The 14,569-nt window shown below is 40.8% G+C and overlaps 1 protein-coding gene across 2 annotated transcripts in view; it reads left to right on the top strand.

Annotated features, from left to right (window-relative positions):
* Positions 1-14,569, top strand: part of COL4A6 (collagen type IV alpha 6 chain) — a 119,435-nt gene that overhangs the window by 81,179 nt on the left and 23,687 nt on the right. For both annotated transcript variants that reach the window (XM_048319110.1, XM_048319109.1), the window contains exons 6-18: positions 3,423-3,539; positions 4,307-4,375; positions 5,243-5,278; positions 5,693-5,755; positions 6,384-6,419; positions 6,556-6,597; positions 7,458-7,550; positions 8,578-8,631; positions 10,034-10,093; positions 10,553-10,597; positions 11,594-11,647; positions 12,925-12,994; positions 13,742-13,852. In XM_048319110.1, coding sequence (XP_048175067.1) covers positions 3,423-3,539; positions 4,307-4,375; positions 5,243-5,278; positions 5,693-5,755; positions 6,384-6,419; positions 6,556-6,597; positions 7,458-7,550; positions 8,578-8,631; positions 10,034-10,093; positions 10,553-10,597; positions 11,594-11,647; positions 12,925-12,994; positions 13,742-13,852 — 850 coding nt within the window. The remainder of the gene's footprint in view (positions 1-3,422; positions 3,540-4,306; positions 4,376-5,242; positions 5,279-5,692; positions 5,756-6,383; positions 6,420-6,555; positions 6,598-7,457; positions 7,551-8,577; positions 8,632-10,033; positions 10,094-10,552; positions 10,598-11,593; positions 11,648-12,924; positions 12,995-13,741; positions 13,853-14,569) is intronic.

Genomic DNA, 14,569 nt, shown 5'->3' with positions numbered 1-14,569 from the left:
GCCCTCAAATCCTTAGCCCTACTTGGGAAGTTTATTTTTTCCTGTAGGACAAGATTCAAGGACACCTCTGGCAAAGGCTGGAACTGAAGCTGGGAGATGTATCTAGCTTTTCATGAACTGTCCAAGGAGTTCTAGAAGGAAACATTTTTATGATAAGTGAGCCTTTCTCTGTGCCATGAAAGCCAGAGCTATGTGAAGAGGCAGTTTTGTGATCTTCCCAGAGTAAATGCAAGCACTTGGTGATGGCTGGAGAAAGGCCACTTTCCTTAGCAACCCATGAAACTGTTTATTCAATTAGTTTTGTATTTGTCCTTAATTGCATTTGTTTCTCTGTGTTTAAATATGTGTTGAGCTCTCATGTTGGGATCGCCTTTCTGTTGTTTGATTGAGAAAAGAGGCCCCTTGGGATCACAGTGTCAGGGTACAAGCAAGAGTCAGATAAAGGAGGGCCCAGCTAATCAGTTCGAGTTTCCTTATCTGTCTCACACCGAATGCCTCCTTTTGTGAGAACAGAGAGCACAAGCATCTCTCCAGCCTGTGCTTTAACTCAGATCTGTAAGTTAATCACCTTGCCATGTATAAGTAAAGTGTGTGAAAGTCTTCTGCCTTAGTCAGTTGAGGTGCTTGTGTTCAATTGGCACATCTGCCAAAACAGGAATTTGAGGAGGTGAGAGCAATGAAACTATTAACCAGCACTTTTTCAGGTCAAAACAGCTCCTTGAATCAGTATTTTAAACCCCTGGGAAAAAGGTTCTTTTTAGGTAGGACTTAGCAACTCTTAAGGAAGTCAGTTTTGGGTGTTCAGTATCTCCTCAGATAAGGGTCTTAAAACATTATGAACTCTGATTTCAGACTAGCTTTAAAGTAGGAAATCCTGTGGATTGTTTTCCTAAAGCAAAAGACAGAAAATGTGTGTATATGTGCTTGTGTGTCAGTCTGTGTTATGCTTTGGCTCAGAACCATGGACATGGATGCCATGGGATTAAGTGACAGGGGCACAGATTTATTTAGCACATGTAAGAAATCACTGTGATCAGCATACTTTATGTCCTCTCTCTGTGAGCCCCTCACATTTTAAGAGGATACCAAAGTCCTTTGGGTCACTTACAGGCTGAGAGTTAGGAGATCTCACCCAAAGCGTTTCTCAGGACAAGGGTCACCCGACAGCTGCCTGCCATGGGCTGGCTCTCGGCCAGCACGAAAGCTGGAGCAGCTTGGCTCCCTGTTGTCTCACTCTGAGGGGCAGATGTTGGCCCTTACAGCTTCACTAAACCTTGCAGCTGGTCACCTTGTGCTGTAACCAGATCCATGTGCACTTGTCCCACATAGCTCCTGGTTTTGTTGATGCTGTAAACAAAGTGAAAGACCTGGTAGACACTGACAACTCTGGCCTCCCTCTGCAGTCACTTCCTGTCCTTTCAGAGACTTGATGCTCTTGGCTATGACATCCTGCATGGATCAAATTAATTAAGTAATTTCTAAAAGACAAATGTAAGTGGCAATAAATTGCTGCTTCAGCCTAATCCAGGCCTTTACCAGGGCCTGGCAAGTCCCTGCTTGCACACCACATGTGGGTATTTTGACAAACAGACTAATCGTCAGAGCAGCTGGTACTGTTAATGCAGTGGTCTCTGATGGTAATGCTTTTGGATGACTTCATTCCATTCCTTGTTAAATCTCAAATTTATATTTGTCTGGGTGAGTTGCCTTAATCTGGTAGTTGAGACACATTTGACATTCATTCAGTTCGTACCTTGTTGACTGACAGAAAGCAGATCAGGTTATTCTCGATTTTGTTGGCACAAGTCTCAGTGCAGTTGCCCAATGAGCTGGACCAAGGACCTCATCTGACTGAAAATTAACTCTGTTAAGAAGCAGAACAGTTACTTCTCTGCTGTGTTTGTTTCCTACTCTGCCAGCACAGGGAGGAGGTACGTGTGAGTAAGCAGCAATGTGCAATAACCCTCCTGGCAGCAGCTGAGACCAGTGATCAGCTTGAGTATTCACATAATTATGGCCTAAGTTGCCCTGCATCCTTGAGAAGGTCACTGTGCTACTGTGTGTCCCCAGCTTCCCATCTATAAAATTAAGATTATAGCATTCCCACATTTTCCCAAGGGGTTTAAAGATCCTTAGATAAAAGGCTTTATATTACTGCAAAGTTCTCATTGAGTTTCATCAGAGCATATGCTATTGGCTTGGACTGGGAAGACCTTTAGTGTTGCAAATGTGTTTTATTTTAAGTGTCAGGCATGAAGGATTGTTAATGTTCTGCTTTATCTCCATTTTATCCATGTTTGGTTTTTTTTCACTTTCCTAATGTGAATCATAGCTTGGTTAGTGCCATATCTTAAGGACAAATCTTTGGGATCAAACAAAAGTACTTTTGGGATGAGTCAAGATCACCGTGTACAGAGGGGGGAGAGAACTGTCAAGTTACAGATACTATCTTCCAAAGTTAAATTTTCCTTCTTGCCTTAAAACAATGTTGTTGAGTGCCACAGGACTCATTTATAGGAAAAGCAGTATAGAATAAGGAGCTGCTTGAAACTTGGGTAATGTGACTGACAGTTCTGCCTTTCTGCCTCCTACCCTCACATACTGATATGGCACTGAAGAAAAAGTACCTGAAGTCTCAAACGTTGATCTCCTTTGCACCAGTACTGTGTTGAGTAAACTCCAGTCAAATTAGTAGAGCTATACCAGGGCCAAAGACATGTGAAATCAGAATTAGGTACAATTGTATTTTGCTCTGCTTGATTAATAGTTGGCCATTGCAAGTACTTTTTAAAATATGTTTTTAGTTTAATTAGATCTTTCTCCCAGTTGCTTTGCCTAAGGACTTGTGTTTAATATAAGAAATAAAGCTGTTCTGCTTCAATGGCCTGATGCTGGAGCTTTAACATCTGTTGATCTATTAAAAGAAAGAATCTACACTGGAGAGGAAGAGAAGTCACTGAAACTCTAAGCAGATTGGAATTATAAATGCTCAGTATTGTTGAGTCTGCCTCTGCCCTTGCCTTCACATGAGCAAGTTCCATTCCTGGTGTCAGGTGCACCCTTGCGTGCTGTTTTACACTGTTACATTCCATATGGTTCACACTGCTGTGGGATGAGTATTGCCCTTTTGGGACCTACTCATGCACAAGTAATGTACTCCAGAAGACTATCCCTTGGAGAAAAAGGTAATGGGATGAATGCAGCCAATGTTCTAGGATTTAACCTTTAGGGAGGATAAACAAAGCTGGCTGAAGAAGCTCATTCTGTTGCAGTCTGCCATACGCTGAACTTGGCTGGGAGTTGTGCAATTCTTTTGGTTTGTGTTGCCATTTGGAAGGAAGATATCAGTTTTCTGGGGACAACAGTATTACTAATAAAATAATGGATCCTGTCAGTCATTCTCTCTTATTTCCTTTACACAGGGTCATCCTGGGCAGTCTGGACCTAGAGGCCGGCCTGGCCTCGATGGCTGCAATGGTACCTCTGGGAGTCCTGGCATTTCTGGACCAGATGGGTTTCCTGGCCTACCTGGACTGCCTGTATGTCCCAACTCAAATGTGGTGTTCTGTAGTCACTAAACCAGGATTTGCTTTTTGTGACATTGTTGGAGAAGTAACTGCCAAGGAAGAACCCAAATAACCCTAAGTTTATTAGCATTGTTAGAGCTCAATTTTCTTATCCACTCTGAGGATAAAATGAAGGTCCTGTGGATAAAATCCCCTCCCTCACCTGTTGCCATCGCTGCTTTGGATGCAGCCTGGGATATGGGTGGTTTTCTGGGCTGCAAACCCACACTGACAGCTCAGTTTTTCATCCACAAATACCCCCAAGTCCTTCTCCAGGGCTGCTTTCAATCCAGTCATTGCCCAGCCTGAATCTGTGGTTGGGGTTGCCCCAACTCAGTTGCAGGGTCTTGCACTTGATGTGGTTTACATGGGCCCATCCCTCAAGCCTGCCAAGGTCCCTCTAAATGGCACTGATGTGTATATGAAGAGGGGAGTTACACCATGTCAGACAGGTTCAAATAGGATCTAAGGTTGTCAAAGGCCTAAAATGAAAGGGAAATCTAGTATAAACAGGAAAATACCAGAGCAAATGTTTGCAGAACCTTATTTTTCTAAAGCTGCAGGAAGTCTTTAGTTCTCATAATAGCACAGCTTCTGACAAAGCAGCAGTGGTACTTTTACAGTTAACTGGAGCCAGGAGTTCGCCTTGTTCATTATGCTAATTAGAGATTCTTTCAAAATGAAAGCAGTATTTTTTCAAGAAATTTATTTTTTACTTTTCTTTTTTTTTTTTAAATCAGGGTCGTCCTGGCCTAAAAGGCCTTAAAGGAGAACCTGTTTTTGCTCAAGGCAGTCTTAAAGGATTAAAGGTAAGCCTTGTCACCACACAGGAGAAAATGCAGTACCAAGCAACTCTTTGATGTGCCACAGGTTGCAGGGCTGATACTGCAGGTTTGATTGCTCATGGTATCAGTCCAGTGCGGAGCTGTGGAAAAGGCCTTGTAATAACTTCATTAATGACAATACAGAATACTCTCAGAACCTGGAATTGCTCGGTTTTTGAAGAGATCTTGCTCATCCCATACTGGGATGCTGGGACATTGCTCATCCTGTTACTTTTCAGTGCATTTTATGACTTCTACTGTGAGATTCCAGCTGCCTCCCAGTGTTTCTTGTACTCAAAGGTACTAGGAATTTATCAGTCCCTTTCTTGGTTTGCATACATGCTTCATTAAATACTGAAAATATTTAAAAATTCACTCTGTGATATAAGGCCTCTCACACTGACTTTGCTGGTCAAAATTAGGAACTCCTCTAAAACTCTATCCACATTATATACACTCATAAGTTCATACAAGTCAAATAGATCTTTATTAATTTACTCTGTGTTTATGGGAAATAAAGGTAATTTCATATTATGATTGTATGCTTTTGCATATTTTATAGCACTCTTATTATAAAAGTTTTTATAGTGTATTTTCAGTGGTTTTGTAATTAATATTTTTTATGCCACTTTATTTTCTCTTGTTACACATAAATAAAATGGCTCTAATTTCTCTAGAGGTCTCCATTATCCAATTCAAATATGGAAGCACAGATTTCAAGATATTTTCCCATTTATACTTGATCTAATATTAACTAACAGCAAATATTTCTATCTATGCAAAGCTTGATGTTCCTTATAGTTTGTTGTAATAATGTTGTGTAATTTTTATGTATGCTTTTATGATTTTTAGGGTGAAAATGGTCTTCCTGGATTGGATGGAGTTCCTGTAAGTTATTTAATATGGGACATACTGATTTTAAAGAATATTAAGTAGGTACATTTTCAGGTATTGGTTCTCAAGGACCCTTTTCAAATTAGTGGGAAGTGTATTTACATGTGTGATACCAGTAAGCAGTTCTAGATTTGTAAGGGTATGAGTGGATCCACATTATGGTAGAAGTCCAATTTTTCCTATTATCTATTTCATTATTCCTTTTTCAAATCAGACTCCCTTCTACCATTGAACTCTGTACCGTTGATTTTCAAAGTACATCTAATCATATGAAATAAATTGTTTTAATATTTGAATTGGCATACTTAACTAGGGCATATTACTTAATGTTTCCTGAGACTCACTTTGGAGGGGGTTTGATGAGGTAAATGGTACATATTCTCTATTTGTCCTCTGTTCTTTTTATAGGGCCCCAAAGGTTTTCCAGGTCCAGTAGGTCCTGCAGGCCCTATAGGATTACCAGGTTTTCAGGTAAGAGACCTCAGCTGTTGCACTTGTTGATAGAACAGTTCAAACTGTTGACAGTTTCCCCTTCTTGTCTCTGTGTCATGACAATGAGCAAAAGTGCCTGTGCACCTGAAAGGACTGAGCACAGCTGACTTCTGCTATAGGATGCTTGGTCTCAGGTAGTTTAATCTGATCAAAAGAGCAAAGGCTCCTCTCTGGAGCATCCAGAGCAGCAAACACGGCCGAGGGCTCCAGCAGAGCTCTGCGGTGCTCTCTGCAAACACCTCTTACCCTGTCCTGAGCACCTCCTCATCACAGGGCCTGGGGGAACAGGCTGGTCTCTGATGTTTGGAGCCTTTGTTGTCACAAGCTATGTTAGAGTTGCTTTGTCAAGATCCTACAAGAAAATTTCTATTCAGTAAAGGTAAAACCAAACTACATTTTTGTTGGGTTTAAGTTGAAGTTTTCTCTTAATTGACGACGGTGCCAAAGAGCTGTGCTATGAGAGATCTGAAGATTTCAGAGCACGTGTCTTGCTTTTGCTTTGGAGGCAAGAAAGGTTTAGGTATCACTGCAGATCCCAGCATTGCTCCAATTTTTTGCATCCTAATTAAGTCAAAAGGAGTAACATCTTGATCTTGTTTACATTTAGGGTCCAGTGGGTCCCCTTGGGCCACCGGGTCCAAAAGTAAGTAGCTACCTTTCCTTTTTCTTTTTACGCCTAATTTTTGGGGGTTTAACAGTGCTGTGGGCTTAGATGATAGTGGTGGTGGTGTTGCTGTTGTTTTATTATTCTTTCACCCATGGTTTTTTTTCTCTCCTAGGGTAACATGGGATTAGGCTTTCAAGGAGAGAAAGGAGAAAAGGCAAGTGAAACTTGTTTTATTATGGAAAGAGCATGAAATTATACTCTAGAGCTCCATCATAGCTTGATCCTCTAGAAAGTGGCTAGATTCTAGCATTTTCTTCTTTTCCTTTTTGTTTTCTTCTCCTGAACTGGCTGACAGTTCAAATCTTGCTAAAGAATCTTGCTGGCTCCTCATTTGTTGGTGCACTAAAAAGGATGGGAATCTTTTCTGGGTGAGAGGAAGAAGGGGAAAATCTCAACCAGTGCATTACTTTCATGGTTATCAAGGCCTGAGGTCCTTTGACATCTTTTGAATCTTCACATTGCAGTTTCTTTGGACCATCACCTTTTTTATTGAGTTATTCCACTGACTTCATTCTTACTGGCTTTCATTGCATTCTTTGGGTCAACTGGTGTGTCATTTATAGTCTCCCTATCCTAAAGGGGGGTCCTGCAGTCTGTGTCAGAATTTACACAGGCAAAATGGGGCTTCTTAAAGTTCTCAATCTGGGACTTGATTCTGCTGATGTTAAAATTGGCTCTCAGCATTCTACAATTCTAGTTGTTCCTTCTCTTCTTTTCTTTCATATTTCTCCCCAAAGCTTTTCTGGAATGTTTTCCTGTTGGTTCAAAAGCTGAGCCTTTTTTTTTCTTGCCATGTTTTATACCCACAAGGCTTTGGAAACAGATGCATTTTGTTCATCCTGATTTTCCATCTGATCCTTTGGTTCCCATGACCAAACTCCCATGCTATCATTCAGGCACACAGATCTATATACATGAGATATAATTAAAGTGGTTTTTCTTCTGATTTGTAGGCCACTTCATAGAAAATTAAACTTGGTCTGCTACGTCAGTATCTTCCTCTTTTGTCTACAGGGAGATGTAGGGCTGCCTGGGCCTCCAGGTCCCCCACCATCCACTGGAATACTGGAATTCATGGGATTTCCAAAGGGGAAGCAAGGAGAAAAGGTCTGTAAATTCTGTTTACAAACCCTCTCCCTCTCTATGCTCCTTCATTCAAGAATGAACGAAATTACTGTACAGTGAGAGCTGTTATATTTCCACATCAAAAAAATTTTCTGTACCAGTTTATTCTGTCAAATGGTTATTGAATAAAAATATTCATAGCTCAGAGCATTGTGGATCACTAGAGAATACACACCTCTCAGAAGGAGAAATCTGTAAGCTATTTAAAGGTTTTTGTCATTAATCCTAAAAATAAGTGAACTGTAGTTTGTTTTTGTTGGACCTGTGAAGCTGTGTCAGCTGAAGCAAAAAAATCAATTTAGAAAAATAAATGGAAGCTCCAGCTCTTTTGCCTTAGTGCACACTACTCTGAAATAATCAGATTTTTTCACCTTTACTTTGTTATTACTGAGATGTGTATTTAGGCCATCAGTGTTTTTATAAAAGCTGTGTGGTCCTTGAGCTAAAGATCCTCTAGACACATGAAATTTAGGTGCACTGAATTAATCTGGGACTTATACAGGCTGGTTTGGGAGCCCAGTCTGAGCTTGCCTAAGTCCCTGCATAAAGTCATGAGAGAGATTGTTGTACTTGGTCAGTTTACAGTAGAGTGAGGTGAGGCTCAAACAAACCCCATTCCTTTGGGCTCACTCTGGAGTTTGTAAGCAGAGTTGTGAACACATTGCTGTCTCATCATGTGTTATTTTACTGCTTTCATGAGGCACTGTGCATGTTGCAGTTTCCTAGATGACAATGTGAAATGCCTCTAGTTTGACTTGTAGCAGTTGGGGACAGTAGAGCAGCAGCTCCCAGGCAGTGGCATTTGAAGCCATGGGAAGTGGCCAGAGGATGCACCAGCACTGTGCTGAGAGCCCCTTGATCCAGGACATGGTGACACAAACCCCATGTACTTGCTGACAAACAAATTACAAGGCCTTACTTTAGGTGTCAGGGGCATGGCGGGTGGGTAGGGGAAGCTCTTGCTTTCACAGGCAGTGATTTACTGTGTTTGTCTCTTCCCCCTTGCCAGGGTGAGCCAGGTCCTCAAGGATTCCCTGGAGATCAAGGATTGCCTGGCATCCCGGTAAGGACAGAGGAGTGCTTTTAACATATGCCTGATAGGGGTTAGATGGTTCAACAATCTCTGAATAGGTCACAGGGCCTCTACAGGAGTTTCTAGGCACGAGAGAACTTTGAAAATCTGATAAAAATGTTCACAAGACTTTTTGAAGAGTGTAACTGTAATCTGATAGTTTTTTGTCCTGTAGATACAAAGAAGATAATGCTGTCCTACTACAGACTTACAAAGCAGCCAAGATTTCAGTACCTGCAACCTGCTGTTTGCAGAGACCTGCACAGAGCTCTACCCATGTCACAGCCACTTGATGGCAGTGTTCCTTGTATCACAGACATTTAAAAAAAATCCTAGTTTTTTCCCTTTAATTATATCTAAACATATATTTTGGTTTTTTACTTTAAAGCTGTAAAGCACATGCAGGTATCTTTCCTTCTGTCTGTATACACCCAGTTAAAATGGGCTGTTTAATATTAGTGCTCATCAACTCAGCATGGTGTAGCATCTTCTCGATATGAATTGAGAAGAACAATTTACCTCTGAATTCCAGCGAGCTATTTTCCAGCTTAAAACATTTTGTAAACAAAGGTTGTTTCAATAAGTTTAGGGAATAAATATTTTTGGAAACTTCTGACTAATAAGATAAATTGTTTGCCAGTTTCTTCAGTGTACAGATGTTCTTAGGAGAAATACGTGCAAGAAAAACCTGCACATGAAGCACAGTTTGTTGTTAGCCTTTCTGGACGTGTTCCATTATGAGCATGTTTAGCTTTATGCATCACAAGAGACCCATTGAAGCTGGTGAAATTGAACATATGTGCAAACTTAACCACAACCGTAAGATATTTTAAGATTGAAGCCTGGAAATTGCTTAACTACTGTAACTCTTGCTGAAATTAAATCCTGGTGTTCTGTCTCTGGATGTGATACTTCTTGCTGACTGGGAAAACCACCAAACATTTCCAAATACTGAGCTTGAAAATGCTAGTTTTGTGTCATTCTTGGGCTTTGGAAGGGAAAAGCGTGCTCTGAGCATTCCTTGAGCTGCTGCTGTTAAGCAATGAGGCTTGAAATAATGTCTCAATGTAGAATAGAATACCGAGTAGCATTGGCAGGTCTTTGCTGTCTATAACATGGGGTCGCTTGTGGTTGCTACTGAAATATGTGCCATGGTTTAAATGGACAGAAGTCGTGGGGAATAAAGCAGGTACTGTACTGCACATACTGCCAAGTCTGGTTGAAAGAAATTTTTCTTTCTGGGACAAAACAGTCCCAGCAGAAAGAGTCAGTTCCCTTTGTCTCCTTTTTGTACTCTTTGTATTAATAAATGGGTTTGTGTTCCCTTTACTTAGGGATGTGCTGTTAAATTCCAAACAGATCACAGAGATTTAATGTTGACATTTTTCCTCAGGGCTTTGGAGGTGTTGGAGAAAAAGGAGAAAAAGGTGTGCCTGGCTTACCAGGTGGCAGGGTAGGTAACATCACAAAGTCCTTAAATGCCTTTTCTCAAACACATGAAGTGAGCCTTTCATCAACAGAAGCATTCCCTCCAGAGATGTGCTCCTACTCAACAGAAAGACCAAGACATTCTGTTTGGCGTGTGCAGAATAAATTGTCAGATAGAATGTCTTGACCACACTGAGATTTATTGATTTTGTGATTACAACGTAACACCTAAGTTCCTAGTAAGTTGGGACACCATGACTTCCTTAACTTGAACTGCCTATTAGAAAAACAATGGTTAAATAAGATAAGCCTGCTTTTTTCAGTTATTATGTTAAATTCTTCACATTGTCAATAATTGAGATATAAGAAAAGCAGTGGTAGCTTCTCCTTTTGAAAATTTTTTTTCATTCTTTGATGCTGAGATATTTGAAGTCTGGTCAAGCTGAGATGGAGCCTCCAAAAGCTGATTTCTGTGCTGTTCTAGGGTCTTTTGGGACTGGATGGATCTGATGGAATTCCAGGGAGAAAGGTGAAATTTCTTTTATTTTTTACTGTACTTAAGAATTACAGAAGCCCTCTGAACTGCTTAAGATCTACTTATCTTGTATCTCCAGTTCTCTGATGGATAAATATACCTGCCTTATTGAAATAGTTAAGCTAAGTAGAAAATCCATCAAACACTGTAGATCCCTTGAACTGTCTCTCTAATTAACCCTATGTGTTCAGTCACTTTCTTCTGTATTTTGTTTTATGTATGTCCTTTTCAAAATATAGTGCAGGTGATGGTCTGTCCAGTATGATCTAATTAATATCTGTATGTTAAAATTATATCATTAAAAACAAGCCCTTTATGACAAGTTTCTCAACAATACTGGTTGTGAGCTATACTGGGGGCTGCAGCAGCCCAAGGCTTCAGAATCACAGGCAAGATTCGAAGTTTAAGTTCCTTGTTCCAGAGCTCTTGGAATATCCTATTTTATCATCTATGGCAATGGGATTTGAAATCTGTAGTGGGCCAGTTTGGATATGTTACACAACAAAAGCAGTAGATCTCCAGTCAGACACCCAGAAGGGGAATTTTGGTGTCCCTGAGAATGCTACCAGGAAATGGGGAGCCGGAGGGCTGCATTTCCCAGTGTTACTTTAAATGTTTTGGTGCCAATCATTTTTTACAAGGGGAAAAGAGCAGAGGGAAAATGTGTGGGTCAAGGAAAAGAATGTTTTAGACTCTTCATTCTGCAAGCATTTCTACATTTCTGTGGGAACCCCTAGGTATTCTCCTGATTTGCATACCTTCAGCCTGCTCACCACCTTCACAGCACAAGGAGGCCTGAAGGAGCTCTGGTATTTTGTGAGTGCTGAGAAATTGATGCCATCAGTTTTCTCTTTAATTCTTCTTCAAATGTTTGGTAGGACAAAGAATTGGGTTTGTGACTTAAGTCCAGGCTCTGCAGATGTCTCAGCTAACAAATAATGCCACTTATTGTCTCACTGTGTATCATTGTTCCCTTATGTGATTTTGCAGGGCCATCCAGGTGTTCCAGGCTATCCAGGACTGGATGGAGTTGAAGGCATGAAGGTAACTTCTCACTAAAGCACTGGTTTTTTTAAGGTATTTGCATGAATAAATAAGTATCATTGCTTCAATCAAACCTCCTGTTTGCCCCTATATCACTGTAAATTTCAGTGTGTTTCAGTTCCTCATTCACTTTATTGTTAAGCATAGAAATGAGTGGTTGCTGAGCTGTGAATGCTCAGCTATTTTAATAATTCTTCAATGTTAATCATGGAACTTCATGACTTAGAATTGTAGATGTAGCCTTTCTGGTCTCCTTTATCCTTACACCAATGCCATATTTATTGGACTCTTGAGGAAAGATTAGGTGGAAGTAAGTGGCTGTTGAGATAGTTGCCAAGGCTATCTGAAGTCTTGGATCACAGATCTACAAGTATGGACAAGCCTGAGAATGTGTTCAATTTCTTGGACTGGAGGTAGATGATGCATAGGAGACATTTTCTGGGTGCCTTACAACTTGGGCAGTCAGACAGCTGGAAACGGAATGGAAAATGATTGGATAGTAGTTTGCTGTGAAAACACTGATCTGCCACCAAGATTGCAGACTTGTAAAATGCAAGTACTGAAGGGATTTTTGTGCAGACCACATGGAAGAAGTAGAAATTTATGTACAGAGGAGTATTACTGGATGAAGCAACAAAGTGTGCACTGCCTTGGCTCACTGCATGGTGTTTATATAATAAATATGATGGCAATTTGGACAAAAGCCAAATTTTGCACTTGCGTTTTTAAAGAGGATCTGATACTCTTTGAGAGTGTCACTGAGAGGAAGGAATGTCACTGCAGTTTGTCACAACTTGCTTGTTCTACCTGGATGATTTTGTGAAGGAATCCATTTTTCTGTAAGCTTCTGTTATTGAAATTCAGTATCCCAAGGCAACAAATAGCTGCAGTGATGAAAGCTTTTAAAAATGAGATAGCTCTTACCAGTGAACAGATATTATCTACCTGATATTGGTCAGTGTGCTGACATAACTGGTCTCCAGTACACATTGTATATACATGTCTGTGCTTCCTATTGAGGTAATTGGAGACCTTCAGAGGATAGTTGGATAGCAGCAGCCATCTTATCTGAAGCAGCCATCAGTTTCATCAGATATGTAAGTCAGGACAGCAGATGATTATGAATAGCAGAACAAAGTGAATTCTTCAGCAAGACAAAGAATGATGGTTACTCAGTGAATGACTGCAGACATTTGCACGGTAATACAGTGTCTCCTGACAAGCAGCCTCCTCTCCATCACCCATCTGAATGTGGTGTGAATCTGTTTTCTTTACAGGGTGAATTAGGTGACATCGGTCCCCCAGGCCCTCCTGTTGTTATTGACAGGGAAGGGGTAGTCATTTCAGGTACACATTTCCATTTTGTTTTGGAACTCATCTAAAGCACTTCTTCTGATCCAACTTTCTTTCTTACTGTATTTTACCACTTCCCCACATTGTATATGGGGTCTAACTCATCCCTTGTTATTTTTCCTTTATTTCTGTATTGTTTTGATACACATGTGTTTAGTCCTTTTTTTATCACTTCAGAATTTACAGAAAGCCATTCGTTCCCACATTGCAGAATGATGTGTTTCAAGGCAGAATGAAATGTCTTGCCTGGGAGACAGGCTGTGTGTGAGCACGGGCAAGTGCTGTGTTTGCTCTGTAGACACACTTCAATCTGTCTTCAGTGTACCAAGGAAAAATGGCTTCCTGGTGCTGCTTGGTAAAGGGTGCTCTGAATGTCATTCTGCTGTTACTTGTTGTCCAATGTGGTAAGAATGTTGTTGAGAAAATAAGCTTAATTAATGCCACAGCTGACTGAGGCCTGCATGGGAACAGTCTCTAAAGCCATAAAGGTAAGGGGACAAATTGTATGGTCTCTCCTATTCTTTCTCTCCTTCACATGTAGTCAAGTTTGAAACAATCTCTTTAACAACTCAGGAGCAATTTTTCCCAATATTATTACCTTTGACTAACAGGCTTTCTGCTCAGAGCTTGGCAGCCTCTGCTATCTGTGAGATCAGTGGCCACTACAGTAATTGACTGAACAGTCTTTCAGCAGAAATTCTGATGAGATTTTCTTCCTTGTTTTCCTCTTTCCCTTAATAGGTGCCCCGGGTGACCCTGGAAACCCGGGAATACCTGGTCCTCCAGGAGATGAAGGGATCATTGGTTTACCAGGCCTTCCAGGAGCTCCAGGGTTTCCAGGCCTGGAGAGAGGTAAAGCAGCTGCTGTCTGTGCTCTGGGTGTGGGTTTTGTGGAGAAGTCTCTGGGTAGTGGCCTGGAGATGGTGAAGGTATTGGAGCAAGCCTCTCCCTGCTCCTTCAGCTGGCTGATTTGCAGGCTGCTGTATGAGAAATAGGAGGCAGGGATGACACATAGGGAAGCCAGTCGTGTTGACTTGGATGGGAACAGAATTAGTGCCACAATTATTACAGCCCAGGTAAGTCTTCACATGTGAATATTTGGGTGTGGCAGTGTACACAGGAGGCTGTGGTTTGATTTCCATTTTTAATGTGCTGATTGGCAGAAGTTTTCCTACATTTTAAATTATAATGAAAGTTTTTGAAATTTTTTGACGACTTTTTATATTTACAATAAAGAGCTAACAGACTGGCTTGATAAACCCACTGGGAGTGCAACCTATTTGTCCCATCAAAGATCTCACTCAAAAATTTCTGTTTCACTTGAATGTCATCTGGGAAATTCTGGCCTGAATCTGCAATGATCCAGAGACTAGGAACTACCAAGAAAATCAGAAAATAAACCCCCCTCAGTCTTACATAATTAATTGTCTGATTGAACAGTGAGACTTAAATGCAGTACTGTGAAGTTTTTTGGATGACCAAAGGAGTGTGTAAATGGGAGCCAGTTGATCCCTCCAATTAGTGCTTTTTCATTGGTGTACAATTATAAATTGTTCTGTGCTAACATGG

This window comes from Corvus hawaiiensis, chromosome 14 (genome assembly GCF_020740725.1).
Source record: "Corvus hawaiiensis isolate bCorHaw1 chromosome 14, bCorHaw1.pri.cur, whole genome shotgun sequence".
Taxonomy (NCBI): Eukaryota; Metazoa; Chordata; class Aves; order Passeriformes; family Corvidae; genus Corvus; species Corvus hawaiiensis.
The sequence above is the reverse complement of the archived record's forward strand: the minus strand, read 5'-3'. Positions and strand labels throughout refer to the sequence as shown.